Here is a 20,043-nt window from a genome sequence, read left to right on the forward strand (position 1 = left end):
TAATGCTGTCAGTGCAGATATCATAACTGCATAAAAATGGCAGTGGACACAGGATCAGTATTTGAATCAGTACTTTCAGCAGTAAATGGAAGTTTTACAGTATCCTTTCTACTTCCCTTACATGAAGACATTAAGTAGGACAGCAGAAGTCAGTGGCAATTATTAGTGTTTTAAATGTTGCCCCCTTTCATCATAGTGTTTGCTTCAACCTCCCCTTTTCAGAAAAAAAAAAAAGAAAATCAAGAAAAGAGCCTCTTTTTTTTTTCTATTCTTCTATAGTTCTTCAATTATTTCTTATTTAATCTAAGACAGGATGGGGATAGGAGGAGAATACCTATTAATTCCTGCAAGTTCAAGTTCCAACCTGTTGAATTTTTCTCTTTATTATTTCAAACTTTTAAACTTAAAAAGTGATAAAAAATGATTTTTAAAAAGACATTGAGGTATTATTCCAAACATAAATGGCAGTCTAATTTTTAATTGGCAAATTGTGTTTGTTTTAATCATAAAACCTAACAATGTTGTATTTTAATTACTAGATTATAACTATCATGTTGGGGGCCATCCAGCAGGTGCACATACATCCAAATCTTTCTTCTGCTGAGGATCCCAGAGGTGGACATAATGCTCTAGGTGGGGGTCTCAAAAGACTGGAGTTGCTAGAAAAGTTGTTAGGAAAATTTAAAACAAAACCCCAAATTATTTTGATGATTGGTTGGTCCACTGGGAAAAAAAAACCAACTCACCTTCCAAAAAACCCCAACATTTAATCAAAGTAATCAAGGTAAGCTGCTGTCAAATCTCAGACATATGAAGCTGAAGCATAATTAATGCTTTAAAAGATTGATATAAATACCCAACAGATATGGAGGCAAATACAGAATGTCTTTTCTTTTCTTGATTAAAAAAATAAATTAACAAGGTCACAGTTTAGTATTTATGCATTTTTACAATTGAAAAAGGAGATACCAGAAGACAGGAAGAGGAGAGAAAAATGTGCCAAAAGGCAAAACAGAGGTACAGGTCTGTCAGAATGTCCTGAATGAGCTTTATTTGCTCCAGTTACTGTATTGGGTAGAGTAGAACAAAAAAGGGCAAACTATCTGAATCAGAAATTGAAAAAAAAAAAAAAAAAAAGAAGAAAAAACAAATGCAAGTAACAGTATTAACAAAAAGAAATAAAATGTTAATTCAAGAATATACCTACTACATATTTTCTCAGTAAAACTTGCTATAGGTGCTTTAAAAGACGAACTATTAACCTAGTTGCTCTTTTCCCTTTTTTTCATCCCAGTTAGTCACCTGTCATTGAAATACTTTTTTTAATCTTTTCTTTGCAGCTGTATCTTGTGGGAACCCTGGCACGCCAGCCAATGGTATGATAATATACACTGATGGAATATTATTCTCCAGCTCAGTCATTTATGCCTGCTGGGAAGGTTACAAAACTTCAGGGCTAACTACCAGACATTGTACTGCTAATGGGACATGGACTGGCACTGCTCCAGACTGCACAGGTCAGAAAGAAATTTTCTACCACTAAGGTTTTAATGTACTAAGTCATCCAGCCTTCCTACTGGAAATTATCTTTTGATAGAAAAAAATAACACATTTTTCAACATTCACCTGTCTTGTATAATGTGAATACTTTTATGTATCTAAATGTACATGCTCTTATAATACATGCTTGATGCTTCCAGAGCTATCTTCTTAAGATGGCTACATAGGTAACTTTATTGTATTTGTTGACCTCAGAAATGTCAATTTGAGGATATTAATATTTTTTAGAATAACGTTATATTTAGCTGTTCCTTTAGAGTTTCCTTTAGCATTTTTTCCTTTTTTTTTTTCCTTGTGGCTTATGCTTAGAGGACTAAGTTCAGGTAGTTTAAAATAATCAGAATAGTCAGAATTGATCGATCACCATTCTGCTAAGGACCAAGAATAAAGGAGCAGCATGACTGGGCTATTCCATCAGGGAAGGTGACCAGGGATCAGAGGAGTGCTCACAAGGCAAGCAGGGCTAGTGGCCTGACTGACAAGGCCAGACTCACAGTACATCAATGCTTTTATATTCCCACAAACACAAATGAAAAGAAATATTAAAAAGAGGAAAAAAAGAGACATTTCATAACTCTGCTGGAATTGCATTGCACCATCAACTTCAGGTTTGTTGTGACAAAGATCTCAGTATGAAGGTAGAAAATGTCCTGTTGAAACTAACAGCAACAGTCTGCAGTAGCTGTAGAGCATGCCAGATGAGGCTACTCTGTTAAAGGAAAAGAATATTTGGTCCATCCTATTGAAATGCCTCAGAAAGATAACTTTTCTTGAAAGAAAAAACATTTTTCTTATATTGCAAACTAAAAGAAAAGACACTAGGTATGCATGGTTATATGTTTATTAAAAAAAATTCCTTATTTCTTTTCTTCACTAGTGATTAACTGTGGAGATCCAGGTGCATTAGCAAATGGCATTCAGTTCGGAAATGATTTTACCTTTAATAAGACAGTCAGCTATCAGTGCAATCCAGGATATCTGATGGAACCTGCAAGTTCATCTACCATGCGTTGTGTGAAAGACAGCACTTGGAACCAGAGTAAACCAATTTGCAAAGGTGAGCTTTTGAATTTAACATTTTGCAACTATTGTTTTGACACATATATGATATTCACTCACCAGTGTCTTTATTTCTTTATTAAAAAGAATATTAAAAATATTCTCTAGAACAATTACTGTTCCAAATGCAACTAAAATACTTAGGTGAGTATTTCTGTAGAATTCATATTTATTTTGCACACATGCTGTGGTAGAATAGCAGTCAAAATAGTGACATTATTGACTAAAGTAGAACCAAATCAATCTGCAAGGGAGATTGTCCGAGTGCTCTGCTTAAAAAAAATATGAATGAAGTACCCATTTTCCTTTTGGGCCCATTTCTCTTGGATTAGATGGACAAAATTCTCTAACCAAGATTCTGCAAACCAAGCTTTCTGTAAAATATTCCCTTGTTGCAGTAGTGTAGTCATCATAAACAGCCAAAAATATGCTTCACAAATAGCTAATTACAAGTGCTAGCAGGGAGGTCACAGTGGAGATGAGGCTGAAAGACAAATAAGGCTGCCTGGTGAAAATTGTTAACACAATTTCAGCAGCCCGGGGAGAAAATTTAACAGCTGAGGGCATTTTATGCTTATAAAAGGCCTAGGCTACCAACTCACCTAGCACCACTTCACTGTGATATCTAAGTCTAGCTTACTAATTAAATATTGGCATATGTATTCAGCAGACTGCATTTTTTGTCATGAAAACCACTGCCTGAGTGACTTTATGGTTGTGGTATTTGTTAAAAGAAATATGGAAATGTAAACTTGGACATTCCAGATTTCATCATTTTGGGCACTCTTATGAGAAGGTGGAAAACATCAGAATAATTTCTTAGCCCCTAATTACCAATAAAGTTAATTACCATTGTGTGTGGAAAGCCTTAGGACATGAGCAGGTGAATGAACAGTCATATTAAATAGTGCTGCAAAATTAGTTTAGAAGAAAATGTAAACATTTAGAAATTTAGAATCATAAAGCTTATTTATTAAAAAAAATATTTATTGAAAACTTTTACCTAGCTTAGTAACCTGTTGCCAAAAATAATTGATAATGAATATGTAGGGAAATTATAAAACTAAGCAGCTCTGTATTCTTTGGGCTTTTAGTAACCTAGCACACAGGGACTTCCTAAATCTAGAGCCTTTATTTTTGTATTTAAATTAGTTTTCTGTCTATTACAGGCTGATTTGTCAACACAGGTATTATTTATAGGAACAATAGCCTGAAATACCTTTTTTTAGATTCGAATGTATGAGTGCATGTCATATTATATATTCCTAAACCCTATAAATTCTTGAAATTGTAATTTTCTCTTCTGACACAGCTATTACTTGTGGCCCCCCTCCAACAGTACTGTATGGGAAAGTGGAAGGCTCTGATTATCGTTGGGGTGCTAGTGTGAGTTACAGCTGTGCAGAAGGCTATCAGCTGTCCAACACAGCTATTCTGTCCTGCGAAGGGCGAGGAGTGTGGCGGGGAGACGTCCCACAGTGTTTGCGTAAGTTTTCCGGGTACACTTGTGTTGGGCTTCACCAAAGCTACAATCGGTTGTCTTGGGCTACAGTCACAGAATCACAATTTAAAAAGGACTCAGCTACATCGGGTAATATATGAATTACTGTAGGATTCTCCTTCATTGTACCAAAAAAGCTTACTTTGTTAAGAAATTTGAGTGGCTGTGCCCATTAAAGGTCACAGTCTTCTTCCTTTCCTCAAAAGTCACCCTCATCTCTTTTTATATAATTGGATCCATCACCATTTCCCTTACTAGTAATCCTATTGGATGTTCTGAATTTGACTTGTGGTTTGCATGACTGAAATATTCCCTTACACTTTTCCTTTTTACTTCTCTGTTTCCATTTCCATTAACAGGTGAAAACAAGGATGCTAACTCTTAAGCTTATAGCCTTTTTAAGCAATTTTTTTCTTTCTGAAGGCTAGTACATACCCTCATATCTTGCTTGTATTTATTTTTCAGCATTTTCTAAATCTGTCAACTCAACTCTTAGAGTGCTCAAAATCTTGTTAGGATCCTGATAAACATTTTTCCTTTTATCTAATTAGGACAAAAATTTCTAGCCTACTCTTCTGAGGGTGTCAGATGTGAAAAGTGGTTCTATTTTTAGGCATTACAATATAGCATTGTCTACTTTGGGATTATTTTGTCATCCAAATCTAATCAATATTCAAGTGTCTCAATTAAAAGGTCTATTTTCCCAGGTTAAGTTTTATGCCTACAATAGCTAAAACAGTGACAACTTATTTTAAATTGATGTCAAGAATTTAGGAGATCCACAGTCCTAAACAGATAAATGAACATAGCATTTGAACTCATACCAGTATGCCTACCTTGCAGATAAAACAATATAGAATACTCCAGGGTAAAACATGTGCAGATTTTAATACTTTTTTTTCCTTTTAATTTTTATGTATCAGCTGTGTTTTGTGGTGATCCTGGTACTCCAGCAGAAGGACGCCTCAATGGAAAAAGTTTCACCTACAGATCTGAAGTTAGCTTTCAGTGCAGACCTCCTTTTATTCTGATAGGCTCTTCAAGAAGATTCTGTCAAGCAGATGGTACTTGGAGTGGAATTCAGCCAACATGCATTGGTAATAATTACCACTAATGCATTTTATACTGAGAATATTCTTGATAAACTATTACACTATCATAAATCTAGCAATTAGCTATCCAAGTATAGAAAAGGTGTGTGCAATATAAAAAGAACTAATTAAATAAGGTTATATTTTGAATATAAAAACTTTAGGATAAACACAATCACATATGAAGTTATTTGCAAATTGACATGGTTGCTTGTCTGCTGGAAATGCAGAACATCAATATGTGCAAGTGCATAAATTTGTTCCATCTATTTTTAGAATCTCTTGGATATGCAGAAGACTGTGGCAAATTAAAGACCAGATTTTGTCACTGGAGAGTTAAAGGCGTTTTTCAGGATCGATCCTAAAGCAAAGCGTTTTCGACTTTGTGAATGTGGCATGTACATGTCTGATCTTTTCTGATTCTGATGAACTCCCAAATACTGTCAGTTTCTCATTGACTGTTGTGCAACTGGTAGGCTTTTAGCATGTTGCATCAATCAGATTGACACCTTTAACTTCCACTGACATCAGAATTTAATCCCACTTGGGGTGACTTGCTAGAGGAAATTATTTTAGTGTTATAATTAAAACGTTCTCTATGATATTTCTAAGCAAACATATTCAGATGTAGATTGTAGGCCATTTATATACGTTTTTTGTGACTGAGATATTGGCTGTGTGAAAGAGCTGGGCACACTGGGAAAAGGTTGTAATCATGATTATTGAAAGCAGCCTGTATTTTTAAATTAAGACATAACATTCAACACAATTCTTTTGTATGAATTCAAAACTTCTCTCCACAGTTTTTTCAAACTGGGCAATCATTTTACACTTATATTTTGCTACAGAGGCAAAAAGGCTTAAAAAAGTGGATTTTCCAGGTCTGTGAGAAGAATCAAATTTAAAAATGCAATAATGACATTTCTGTTTATATTTTATGTAGTGTAGTACAGAAGCAAATGGAAAATAGTTCATCAAAGATACAAGTTTTACATCATGGTTTTTATGTTATTGTAAAAGAAAAATATTAGATCATCTAACATATTTACAGATAAAATTTCTAAGTAATTTGAAGGTTAAGAGCAGTTAGCAATATGGAGAACTAGACCTAGAAATATAATATAGTGGAAGCTTTCCTGTTTCTGGGTAGCAAAGATTTCCTTAGAATACTTTGAGAAGTCTTGCTTGTTTTGGGTTCTTCAGATGAGACCTATCTTAAAAATTCAATTCAGCTTCATGTGTCTATTATTAGAAATAAAATTCCAGCTGCTGATAATTTTTAAAAAGTTCCTGCGCTGTTCAAGCATCTCAATGTCAGGAGCATGTTTGCATTTTATTCTTATACTTTAGGTCAACATCCACGTAACTTTTGAAGCCTTTGGTAAATACCAGTCCAGTTGAATTTTTATGCTCTACTGATGATCAATATTGAAAATGGGAGTTGGCCAAGAGTGAAATGAAATATCACATTATTGTAAATGATAATTTCAACTTTTGCTCTACAGAAAACTAACAGTTGATACAGATGAATTATAGTCACAAGGTGTGTTCTTCATAATTCAGTGTCAGCACACAGCAGACTTGGTTGACAAGAGAGAATCACATACTACAGGAAAATCCACTGGATGAAGTTCTGTGCTGTCTAACTGGTGGATACGACTGAGCACCTCCAAAGCCACCACCAGAATATGGGCAATACTGAATGAAAAATAGTTTCAGGCTGCTTTAAATTAGTCTCATGAAACAGAACAATTAGTTTTACTCTGCTGTCATGTGCTTTTTTCATGGAGGGAATTTTATTCTCCAGCAACAATTGAGGTGGTGCTCCATTAGAAATTTGTTTTCTTTGTGGCATAGAAAAAAAGCCTATAAAAAAATAAAAAGTATTTGCTTGCTACAAACAAGCAGGCTGATTATGGGTTTGGATTTTTTAGTTTGTGGGACTTTTTGGGTTTGAGGAGTTTTGGTTGGTTTTTTTTGTTGTTGTTGTTTTTTGTTTGTTTGTTTGTTTTTTGGTTTTTTGGAGGGGTATTTTTATAAATACTTATCAATAAGCAGTTCATTTAAAACAAAGATATATACTTCTAAAGATTTCTCTGTATAATTCCAACTGCAATGTGAATAATGAAATATACTATGGATTCAAAGAAATTTAAAAGGATTAGATTTCTAAAAATTATTGTAATCCTAACTGTAAAGTCTGCACTACCAGAAATACCTGCAAAAATATTTTAAAATAATGACAATATACTGAAAAAAATCACTGTGATATATACTTGATAATTTAATTGGAAATACTAGTGTAACATACAGAAAAAGACACATTCAATTAAAAATTGAATTCTTGTCATCACTAGACATTGATGAAATTATTTAATCATTGCAAACAGTTTTAGAATATTTTTTCCGTACTGTAATATATGTGTTGTGTTTCACATTCCTCATTAGATCCAGCTCACAATACGTGTACTGACCCTGGTACTCCACATTTTGGAATACAAAATAGTTCCAGAGGTTATGAGGTAATTTTTAAGTTATTATTTATTAGCTTTCTAAAATGAAAATGTATTTAATAATTACATAAGATATTTATTTAGAAACATTATCTGTAGTCTTAAATGTCTGATGCAAACCTTGGGAAATTTCTACCCTCTTTTTAATAAAAACTCATTCTTCATTCCAAGTTTTTTTTAAACATTCAGCTTAAAGAAAGAGCTTCTAACCCTGCAATATATCATGCATTCAATCCTTTAGGAGACTTCAGTAGGGAGGGCTATTTATAAATTGATTACTTAATATGATATGACATAATATAATTACCTTGCCTTATAATAATAATTCTTTCATACATTGATGAATGGTCGGTAAATACCTAACAACTGAAGACCTGTGTGATCCAAAGGCCATGTAGTCCTTGACAAAAAGTCAGCAAGTGGCTTTACTAAATTAGAAATTCATGTTATATTTTATTCAGTCAGAGAAGATAAAATTATTCTGCGTTGTGTCCAGGTTCTCTGTGATGAATAGCCTTTCTATAATTTCCAAATTCCTTGCAAGTTGTTAGTTTAACAAGTGAGAGGCAGAAAAGTGACTGAGGACTGAGGAAATAATTGTAGATGCAGCAATGACCAATCCACAGTAATTATATAGATTGATAAACTGTGTGGATAGAATTTTCAGGTATAAATATGTGTAACTGAAATTTGAAATAAGTTCTGTTTGGGTTTGCTGTTTATTTCTGAGCCTATGCCAGTGTGCCCATTTCAACCAAATTAGTAAAACTGTTTCCCAAAAAGTCCTTTCTGTAAGTTCCTCTGGTTATTGGTAGCCTCTCTCTCCTGCAATTTTTCTGTCTTTTGCTGCTATGACTGTCAGCTCTTTTCTTTGCCTTCTCCTGCCTGCCTAACAGATACTAAGGCACTTCTCCCTGAGCCACATCTTGTGGCCTTACCCAAGGTGCTTCTAGTTCCAGTAATAGGTGCAGTTGTCTTTCTGATGTCTCATCTTGATCCTCTACCTGTCCCCATTTTCTCTTCAAAAACAACTCTTATCTTTTGCACCTAATTTTATCACAGGGTTATTTTCTTCTCTCTCCCCCTTTTATCTGCCTCAGAAATTGTCTTTAAAAAGCAGAATTGTAGTGGTCAATTCACTGTTCTACTGTCTGTTGTTCATGTTCATGCTCATTACTGATCTTCTCTTCCCATTCACCTCTAGAGGCCATAGTAAGTCTTCCTCTGTTGTGCATTAAGTCTTTCTCCAGTATGTGTTCACTCTCAACTTCCACAACATGGCAACTTCTCTCTAATGGCTATGGAACTAGACTGTTTTGGTTTTTTTTCACACATTATTCGTGGGCTTCCTGTTTGTATGATATAGCCAAACTTCTGTAAAACACTTTTGAGCAGTCCTTCCTGATGATAGAACAGTGTGATGACAGGCAATAGATCTTTGTGGGGTTTTCCTGTCTACCAACATCTTGCCCCATATATTCTTTGCCTTTTGTGCTTCATTACATTGTGACTTATGAATGCCCCCAATGTTTTTCATCCAAGTACTACACAAAGAGTATGCTGCTTTCTTATTAACCTTTGCCAATAAAATGAAAAAGCATTATAACTCTTTAACTACCTTAAACCTATGTTACTTTTTGCTTGGTCTTTTGGAGCACTGAGAAAAGATTTGCATCTTGTTATTACAGTGAGATACCAGAAATGCCACAAGTAACTTAGACTCAAGACTAGCTACACACTCTTCTATTCCCTACTAAAGACGTGCTGTGTGTCCTTGGCAGGATAAAGAGAGTAATATGTTTACAAATAGATAGAAAGACATAAGTCTACAAAGCCATATCAGTAATATGACCTTTAAAAACACAAGTGATTTTCCCAAGCTGTTTCTGGGAGAAATGGTGTGCACTTGCTAAACATGTCTCATGATAAGCAGGTTTTATATAATTGAGTGTATAGATAGTAGGTAGCTACTTTTGAAGATATTAATTTTTGATTTCTATTGAAGTCTTTCTATGACATTTGCAATGCAGAAGTATCTCCCTTTCTACCACTGCAAGGTCTTATTACACACATTGATCACTACTTATTTGCAACTCATATTTATGTATATGTTACTTTTTTAAAGTAATATAATTTCCAATAATGTCAATTTTGCCTAATTTGTTTATTTATTATTACCAAGATTTTTTAAATCCGAAACAAAAGTATTACTTTACTGATTAGCCCCGTTCAAATAACTTGGACTGGAATTACATTATGGTTACTTTTGTCAGTATCATCAATAAGTTCATTTTATTAGAACTTTCTACACAATCTCTCTCTCTCTCATCTCTTAAGAAAATTCTTTCTCACCTGCAATTTTCAATTAAGTTTTCATGGATTTCTATTCCCAGTTGAAATATAAAGACGATTTTCTCAGTTATTTTACCTTTTTTGAGGAAGGTCATATCATATTTGAACATAGGAAGACTTTCCATGACTTCACTCTGCTAGTTGAAAATCTCAAATAAAACTTAACAATAATAAATGCAGTGTAATAAGTTTTCACCTGGAGTTTTCTCTAGTGAATGTTTTAGTAGATGAAACAGTTCTTCGTAGGATTTTTTTCTTTTCACTCTAAAAAATCCCATATTTAGTCACATCACACAATGAAAAACCTTTGAAAGTGACTTGATGGTCAAATTCTATTGAAATATATGCAGTGATGTACAGGGAAGAGAGGCATCTCAGACATTTAGTTTGCTTCTCTCACAAAGAAAAACTTTCCAGCAGAAATGCATGAATATCGTGCCTTTCCATAAAAACAGCCTTGTCAATATTTTTTCCACATACTGCTTTAATAAGATCACAAAACAATCAATTACCTGACCATTTAATTTAATAAAAAAATAGTGTAGCTCTAGAAGCTGTAAGAAGCAGAAATTTTTATTTTTGAAAAAAAAATTGTATTAACCTGTCACTGTCTTGATATCTGACTACACCTGATGGATAGTTCTTCTGTCTAACATTCTGGTTTGATCCTTAGGTCGGGAGCACAGTCTATTTCAGATGCAGGAAAGGTTATCATATTCAGGGATCTACCACTCGTTCTTGTCTTGCTAACCTAACTTGGAGTGGCATACAATCTGAATGCATTCGTAAGTCTGGTTCCCATTCTAATGGCTTAGAACGGTGTGCAATTTTAAGTTATGAAATAATACATGTGGAAATTCATGGCAAATTATTTGCTACAAGGATGGGAAACTTCATTTAAAACAGATCTTTAAATGTTATATTTGTTGTTGTTTCCTATTCAAAGACCAAAGATGTATTTGGGGTATTAATTTGAAGGAAGATTTTTCAGATTTTTTAAAATTAATGTTACAATAATTCTATTAGTTTTACTCAAAACATCTGTTACAGTTAACCTACTGCATTAACTACTATAGTTAAACTAGAATTTATTTTGTGTGTGTATGTGTGTGTAGTGGATCATTAAAGAATGGAAAGTGACCTGAAACATGCATGAAACTATTTTGTTGCCTAGAATTTTGTGAATCATAAACTAGAACTCAGAAAAAACCATCTTTTCTGGGATATGCATGGTTATGCAAATTACTTATAGCTCTGAGTGGGTTGGAGGACATCAAATAACTATTTTATTAAAATACACTGACCTAAGCTAAAAGTAATTCATTACAATGACCTTAGATTCTTATCCTGTTTTAAATTACCTTTGGGTTGTTATAAATGAACACCATGTAGCACAGAGAATGAAAATTACTGAGTAAGCAAATCTGTTATAGTCAATGTTCTATGACAAAACATTCTTGTGGAACCTTTATTTCAATTGAAATGCATTTATTTATCACAATAACCACTCTCATTTTCAGAACACAGAGTGGAAAGTGATGCTTGAAGCTGTGACAGTGCAATAATTCACAGGACCAATCATTCTGCCATGTACAATGGCATGTGCTTCCCCTCATTTTAACTGTTTTCTGATGTCTAGCATGATTTGATTTCAGTTTATTCTTTAAAAGTATGTAATAGTAACATTTCCATCCCACAATAATATAACTATGCAGTGTGAGTGTTATTTTTACAAGTAATAGCTACTTGACATTGCAAAAAAGCTATCCAGAGTTGAAATGCATTTATTTCAGATTGGATACTCTAATTCTATGGAAACTGCTTACCACTGCATTTTCTAACTGTACAAACCCCTTTGCAGCTCATGCTTGCAGGCAGCCAGAGACACCGGCACATGTAGATGTGAAAGCAATTGACCTTCCCACTTTAGGGTATACTTTGGTGTATACCTGTCAGCCAGGATTTTTTCTTGCTGGTGGATCAGAGCATCGGACATGTAAACCAGATATGAAATGGACAGGAAAATCACCTATTTGTAAAAGTAAGTCATTACTCAAGTGATTTGATGGATCCTACTGGGTTTGAATTAATTTTTCCCGACACTTTTGTTTTATTTAATAGTATAAAATTTTTCCACTTACTATTTAATGACACACATGGAACAACAGATTTTATTTTATGAAAGAAATTGTGAAGAAACCACAACAACATAAGTGAACATAACATCTAGAACTCATGGAGGAAGAAAAGGGGATATATGTTTGCAAGTGCACAGGCACATATACATATGTTTACCCTTAACAACAGCAAACAAAGCCTAAACAATATAAAGTATTACTTTTAACTGCATTTATCTTTATGTCACAGTTTTAAATAGCATTTCAATGTATTCAGTGCTTAGTATATGATTTTTTATAAGAACAAGAAAAGTTATTCAATATCCTAACTTTTAGATTCATGCAGGTATGCTTTTAGTCTAAGGAAATCTTATAAAATAAGAATGAACTATAAAATAAGAAAAAAAATCTCTACACTATAATCCACTTTTATATCAGTGTAACTTTCACATAGTTTTCTAGAGTAGATCTAAGTATACAGTTATGAGGTCTGAATTTGCTCTTCACATGTAAATCAACAAAGCTGTTAGCTCTCAATTCAGAAAAATAAAATAAAATTATTTTTAGAATATGAATAGTGGGAAAATAGATGCCATGGGAAAGTTTTTGCAGTATGATTTTTAATTTTAATATATCAAAGTGTGCTGAATAGTTTTGATATTTGAGCAATATTTATTCTTTGTCGATGAAAGGGCAGGCTTCTTTGATTCAGCATTGTCATATGATCTACATATCAGAATTTATCCTTAATCTGTGTCCCTAAACGATAATTTTTCATAGATACTGTATAATAAATAATTTGAGATAAATGATCTTTTGTTTGGGATTTCTTGTTTTATTTATTGAAGATAAAATGCAGTAAACATTTCTATAAGGTTGGATTACAGTCTTTAGGTATAATTCTCATTGCATGTCCTACACTTTTTGTGCTTTCTTAACATTTGATCAGTCTAATTAGTGAACTTCTGCTCCTAAAGAGAAAAAAACCCCAATTCAAGACCAAGTCTTCCAATGGGACACTCTCCTTTCTAATGTGCAAAAACACGAGTCCAGAATTTCATTAGGATCAATGAACATAACTTTGCTAAGTGCACCAGAATATAGGCAATTACACCTTTTTAATTCACAAATTGTGTCTCTTTCCCATGGTATCTGATCCTGTTATATGAATCAAGCTATCTGGCTCTTGCTGCTTTGTGTCATAAATGCATCAGTCTTTCTTAACACAATTTTTACTATATGTAATATAGTATTATTCATAATTAGATATAGTATTTGTCCCCTCTATAAGGCTCTCTTTTATAGCACTGGGACTGATATAAACATTTTAGCCCTAAATGTATGATATACTTAGCTAGCCTGACAACTTTCCACAGTAAAAATATTGTTTACATAAATGATTTTCTGATATTTTTGTGCAAGTGGATAGCTTTAAATATGTAAAGTGTTCAAGACAAGTTGTTTCTGTTTTAAAAGTGACTCTATTGGATAAAAGATGATTGCATCCAACAGGTATTGTTTTAACATTCTATTTAAACAAAAACCAAACATACAAAAACCACACAAATATGTTCATGAAAATGATAATTTGTCTTTTTACTTGTAGGTAAAGGAGTGAGAGAAGTTAATGAAACAATAACTAAAACTCCAGGTTTGTATACAAGAAGAGCTTTAGATCTAAATAAATTAAATTGATTTACACTCAAGATTGTTATGGATAATAAAACTACTCCAATATTTCAGTGAAGTATTTGTTACTAATTTCTGAGGAATATAAATTATGAGGTCTTTCATAATAACAGGTGACATGGGAAATCTATGAAATTCTTTCACAAAGAACTTTTTTAAAACTTCTGTAGTGCCAATTTTGTGAATTGCTCAAAATCCCTTCTCAAACAGACAAAAGAAGTTTATATACACAAACCCCAGATTTGATGTAGTTTTATATCAGAGTGATTGCTATAATGGAGAGCCTTATAATGAGTGCATACTATAATTGCAGGGATTACATTCAGTCACAGTTCTGCCCTTTATATTGTAAGTGTTGTAAGAAATATTAAAAAACCCACTCCAAAACCATATTTTGTAAATATTCTTGGCCATCATTTCAAAGAAACCCTCCATGTACTCCAAGACAGGGTTTCCAAAACAGTGTGAACCAGCAGGCAGGTGGCAAGGCAGGGAAGCATTACTGTTTTCTATGCCACCTCACTAACATGTTGGCAGTTAACCTGTTCCTCCTGCCAGTGACAAAATAGACAAATGCATCTGAGAATCCTCATTCAGAAAATGAAATTCCTAATATTTTTTATTAACTTATTTAACAATAAGCAGAGTTGTCTCCAAATAAATGAGCTTTCAATTCTATATTTTGATTTTTAGCAAAGCTGCAGGGAAAATAAGATTAATGGCTCACACATGGCAATTCACAGAAGGACTCTAGAGTAGATGGGATAAAAAGGTATTTCTGCTAATAATTAACCTTCCTGGAGAGTTTATTAGTGAAAGTGAACCCATAAATGAACTTTTCTGAAAAGCATTACTTCTACAGACTCACAATAAAGCAGGATATAGAGTTCCTTCATTATAATTAATATACAGTCTTCATTTATTGGAGGCTTCACCTCACCACACACCTAAGGTATGCACTAATGTGCTACCACACAGGTTTTGAAGTTTCAATGCCAAATTGAAATGTAGACCTAGTTTCCAAATATATTCACTATGCAGTGTCAGTATCAATTCACACAATAACATGTCCTTTATAACTAGTTTTGATAAGTACTGTTTAAAAGCTACAAAAAAATTAAATTGTGATTGAAAGTGCCAACAATAGTAAACAGAAAAGTGAAATTGTAACAAATGACAGTAATTAAGAAGAAAAGGTTTTAAGTGGTTTTCAAAAAATAGCTCTGCATTATTATTATTATGTGTTTTTAAATTGTTAATGCTCTTCGTTATAGAACATTGTGTATTTTGAAAGACTTTCTTTATATTGTTATCTTGACTTCTGATACAATTTGATTTGCTGCCAACTGTATTTTGAACAGATTTAAGCTATTGTTGGTAAACTACAGTTTCTGTAACTGAATAGATTTGTGTTCTGATTTTTGGCCTTTAGACAACTGAATGCAAGTTATTGTTTTGGTGGTTTTTTGGTGTGGGTTTTTTTTTTCTTTTTGGCAGAGTTAATGTCTTCATAAGAAATAGTAGATATTCTTACATGATTGAGTATAAGTTGCAACTAAAGAATTCTTACAATATCCATGTGAGAATTAAGAACTATATTACTCTGTTTGGCTTCCACTGTTCTCACTGCTTTGTATAGTCTTCACAAAAATAGTTAGGAAGCTGTTTTAATGAGCAGCCATGGATTTTCCCAATTGTCATGTTCTGAGAACAATCAGTGCAGCCAGTGCAGTATTGGAATACTAATAGCCAGTTCATTTTTCTCATTCTGCGTTTGCCCACAGGGGTTGGGAAAGGCAGGGACCTTGTAAGGGCTCAGCACAATCGTCTCAGAGCCTCTCCAAAGCAGCATCCCTGGGGACTGCAGCACTTGCGTTTTAATGTTTTAAAAAACATGACTGGGGAAGCAGTGGTACAATTCCCCCACTGATTCACTGATTCTGTTCATCAGCAAGTGCAAACTCTGTAAATACTGAGTCAGTGTTACTGTTTTGTAAAGCTTAACATCTATTAGTGGTAGGCTTGTTAGACAAACTGTGTACTGAAGATGCTAAAATGTGGTGAGAGTATGGAGTCTTTTATAAAACTATGGTGATCTTTATAAAAGTCTTACATAGTACCTCTCTGGTTCACACCACTAATATTGGATGTTCATCTTCATGGGAATATGTCAGACACACAGTTTCAATTAAATACATAGACAAATAAAAATAATTATAATATTCCTTTTTAGAATACCAAATTTCAAATTTAGCTATGCAATATTGTAGCAAAAAATGAGAAATGCATAGGAAAAAGTGTCTGAAATACCCTTTACAGAATCCATGTATTTGCAGAAATTACACAGATTCTAAGGACTTTGACATACCAATTGAAATGTAATGCTTCAGATTTTTGGTAGTAAGTTGAGGCAACCTTATGGAAAGCCCCACTGACTTTTACTTTGGAAATGGAACACTTCCAGTTATTCAAAGCTATTCAAAGTTACACTCAAAACCATTTAATATGTCTCTGCTCATTTGGAAACCAGTGATAGAACCAATGACATGCTAATAATGTTTTAAAATCTTTCCTCTGAGCTTGAACGTTTGCTGGTGACTTTTGCAGGACTTAAAGGCAGGAGACATGGAAGAAGTTACTTATTTTTTAGTCAACAGCTAATCAGCCCTATGATTTTTAGATGTACCTCATATCAAGTAATATTGCCCTGGGTTTCTTTTGTGATTCATTTTTGCGATAAGTGATAAAGTAGAGGAGGAAATATCCATGCAATTTTAAAAAATGGATACAGAGAACACCTGCACTGATAAATTTCCTTCAGTAAAGACAGCTGCCTTTATATGTGCTCAGTTTGACAAAATACAAAAATAAATCCGATTATTTAATTTAATATTTTAGTTAGAAGAGTGTGAAACACTTCTAATGTCAGTCTTTAGCTATTTAGAAAATATAATTTGTAGCAGTCATGAATAGTAAGGGTGCAGGAAGTACTTGCTAGGGCTTTCATTTTGTCAAGATATGATGTGATTAGTTAAACAGTTTAAAATATAACATCTAATAACTAAATAATTTTTTTCTCTGTAGAGGAAAGATACCAGTTGCATTGAATAAATAATCCAAACACATATACTTCTTCCAATAATTCATGCTTCATTTTGTAGGATTTTTACTTCAGATAGTTCAAACTGCAGTTGCTGAGAAATGGAAGTTTATTTTAAATCAAAAAAGTTTCATTGTTTGAAAACTTCACTGTTCAGAGGTGCAGTAATATTGTATGGAAAAAGCATTGAAGTCTAAAAATGACTGATACAACTGTACCAGAAATTCAGTCAATTCAGTTGAATTTTGTTTGATACTCAGTTGAAAATCACACACAGTGCTCAACAGATCCATGAAACAAAAGGGATAGCCTAAACCAGTGTTTCTTTCCAGGAAAAGAAAGAATTTCAGAATAATATTATATTTCTTTTCCTTATACCTTAAAGGTACAGGGCTTTAGGGGAAGAGTTTATTTTTATTTTTTTTTTCACAGTCTTGAGGACATTCACTGAATCACACAAGCTATAAAGTGTGAGGTTATTTGAGAACATGTACCATGATGGACAGGTTTGGTATATTATAGGCAATTGTGTGGAAAAGTTATTAGATATATCGTCTGTTTTGTTTTTAAAATTTTTACTGTAATATGTTCTTAGAACAGTGGATTGATTTGTCAAAAAAAATTATGAGCATAAGTATGGCTAAAAAGATTGTTATTTCATTGTAGTTTACTTCTTCATTTGTTTCTCCCTCCTCCCTTTTATTTAGTTCCTTCAGATGTGTTTTTTATAAATTCACTGTGGAAAGGGTTTTATGAATATTTAGGAAAAAGACAGCCTGCTACTCTCACTGTTGATTGGTTCAATACTACGAGCAGCAAAGTGAATGCCACATTCATTGAGGCATCCAACATCCAACTCAAACTATCAGGTAGGTTCAGAATTTGGTGTTAAAGAAGCTGTGGTTTTTTTGTTTGTTATTTTTTTAATCTTGTCTGATTTGATGCATTTTCATTCAAATGGAAAATGAAACGAGCTTTATATTTTTGCTAAAAAATAATTTTCTTTTGCAAAAAGAAGGCTTTTTAGCAAAATGGTCTGCACAGGCCTCAGTCATTTCATATTCATTCATCCATCTATTTAAGTCATTATATTTCAAATAGATATTGAAATAGGGTTTATTCATCTCAGACTGCTAGAAAGCATTGGTGTGTTGAACTCACAGGAAATACTGAAGTGGCAGATAAAGCATAATATAGGGATATTAAGAATTGTACGATTGGAAAGCTCAATTAATCAATAGTGATTAATATCCACCTTAAAACAATGTGGTATTAATAATGGCATGGCATAAAATAGGCAAAGATAATGAAATAACATCATAAATTATGCATACCTTATAATCAACATCATGCCTTCCTTTCTGCAAATCTAACTGTGAAGTTCAGATTTAGCCTCTCGTCATAGTTATATTGAAAAGAACATTATCAGCTATCACTATCTTTTAAGGTCAAGAGTTCAGAGAGAACTGCAGTAGTTTCTTGCCAAATAGGAATTTTCTTTCACTGCACTACTAATATCTACTGCAGCAATATACTGGTGTGATGTCAGTAAAATCCATTTTTTTCCAGTTCAAGGAAATTCCAGGAAAGGAGTTTTATCTGTATTCAGAATTATTGAAATACTGTATAAAAAAGACAACTTTTCTTGCTCTGATTTGTATAAAATTAAACAATACAAACCTATCTTTGCATATTTTTATAAAATATGATGAAGAAAAGGATGAGTTAAATAAGATCAAGCCATTACAGTACTTTAAATCTTGAGGTTTTCTATGTTATGAAATTCTTTTATTACAGAATGTTTTCTGCAAGCTCTTTTAGTTCTAAAGCAATATAATTAAATTGGATGGGATATTTGAACAAACTGGTTGAAAACTTGTTTAAAAGGTATGTTTTGCATCCTTTATTTTAATAGGCGTTTACAAGAAGGAAGAAGCCCATTTGCTCTTGAAAGTTTTTCAAATTAAAGGACCAAGTGACATATTTGTAAGCAAATATGAAAACGACAACTGGGCACTAGATGGTTATGTAAGTACCCAGATTGCCATGGATAAAGATGACTGAGATTAAATTCTGAAGTAATTTCTGATTATCTATGTAACGACATCCATTTTTTTTGTACTACAAATATGTAAACCAGCACTCTGGATGTCAGTGTAGAGATTGATTACCTTTTTCTTTCAAAAATATGTATACAAACTTCTATCTGCTGTACTCTGATTAGAATGTTTCATTTATGAAAGGGGAGAAGGAGTGAATCAGCATATTTTGCCATCATTTTGCCTTGTTTCCTTAGATGGGAGTGGGAATTTTACCTTTAGCAATATTGTCCTTTTTTGGTTTGGTAAATAGTTTACTGTAATAGAAGTGCACCTAATCTTGAAGGAAAAGTGTTTAACTTTTTGCATTTCTTCTTTCTGCCTCATGTTTCTTCCTGTGGAAAATAGTTTTACATCTGACAATTCAGCAGTCTTCTATAGCTGCATATTAATTCAATTATGAGTATGGCATTTTAAGAATTTTAAACCCCAGAATTATACATTAGATATTTTTAAATCATTCCAGGTGTTATCTTGAAACTTTGTTTAACACCGTGGCAAATAAATAAAATAAAATATTTAAAATAATAAATATTGTACAAGCATAGAAAATTCACTAATATTTTAAAGGCTAAAAAGTGGAGATCTGGGCTCCATATTATCTATTCCAAGACAGAAAAGCAAATGGCTAAATGTTGTTATTTATTAATTTCAGATTTTTTTTTTGTTTGTTTCAACATATTCTAGGTATCCTCAGGGCTTGAAAGAGGAGTTTTTACCTATCAAGGTGATATACATGGAAAAGACTTTGGAAAATTTATGCTCCAAAGACAAGGTACATGCTTTCATATATCTTTAATATGTATCATCTTTTGGGGCCTTGCAGGAATTAATTCAAAGAATTACTCAGATATCTAGCTGCAGTAGGCATGTTTATTCTACACTACTCCTATTAAAAATATGCATATTTGAAATATACAGGTTAAATCCTAATTTAACTCTGCTTAACATGTTACTATCAG

General features: G+C 33.0%; 1 protein-coding gene across 2 annotated transcripts in view; it reads left to right on the forward strand.

Moving 5' to 3' along the window:
• Nucleotides 1-20,043, forward strand: part of CSMD1 (CUB and Sushi multiple domains 1) — a 1,072,714-nt gene that overhangs the window by 1,041,006 nt on the left and 11,665 nt on the right. Inside the window, exons 58-68 of one of the 2 annotated variants that reach the window (XM_014869526.2) lie at nt 1,341-1,517; nt 2,438-2,617; nt 3,932-4,105; nt 5,044-5,217; nt 7,660-7,733; nt 10,750-10,861; nt 11,938-12,117; nt 13,800-13,844; nt 17,690-17,851; nt 18,898-19,010; nt 19,769-19,856. In XM_014869526.2, the coding sequence (XP_014725012.1) occupies nt 1,341-1,517; nt 2,438-2,617; nt 3,932-4,105; nt 5,044-5,217; nt 7,660-7,733; nt 10,750-10,861; nt 11,938-12,117; nt 13,800-13,844; nt 17,690-17,851; nt 18,898-19,010; nt 19,769-19,856 (1,479 nt within the window). The remainder of the gene's footprint in view (nt 1-1,340; nt 1,518-2,437; nt 2,618-3,931; nt 4,106-5,043; nt 5,218-7,659; nt 7,734-10,749; nt 10,862-11,937; nt 12,118-13,799; nt 13,845-17,689; nt 17,852-18,897; nt 19,011-19,768; nt 19,857-20,043) is intronic. The other variant, XM_088162298.1, reaches the window with a different exon arrangement.

The sequence above is a fragment of the Sturnus vulgaris genome, chromosome 3 (genome assembly GCF_052056855.1).
Source record: "Sturnus vulgaris isolate bStuVul1 chromosome 3, bStuVul1.hap1, whole genome shotgun sequence".
In the NCBI taxonomy this organism is placed as follows: Eukaryota; Metazoa; Chordata; class Aves; order Passeriformes; family Sturnidae; genus Sturnus; species Sturnus vulgaris.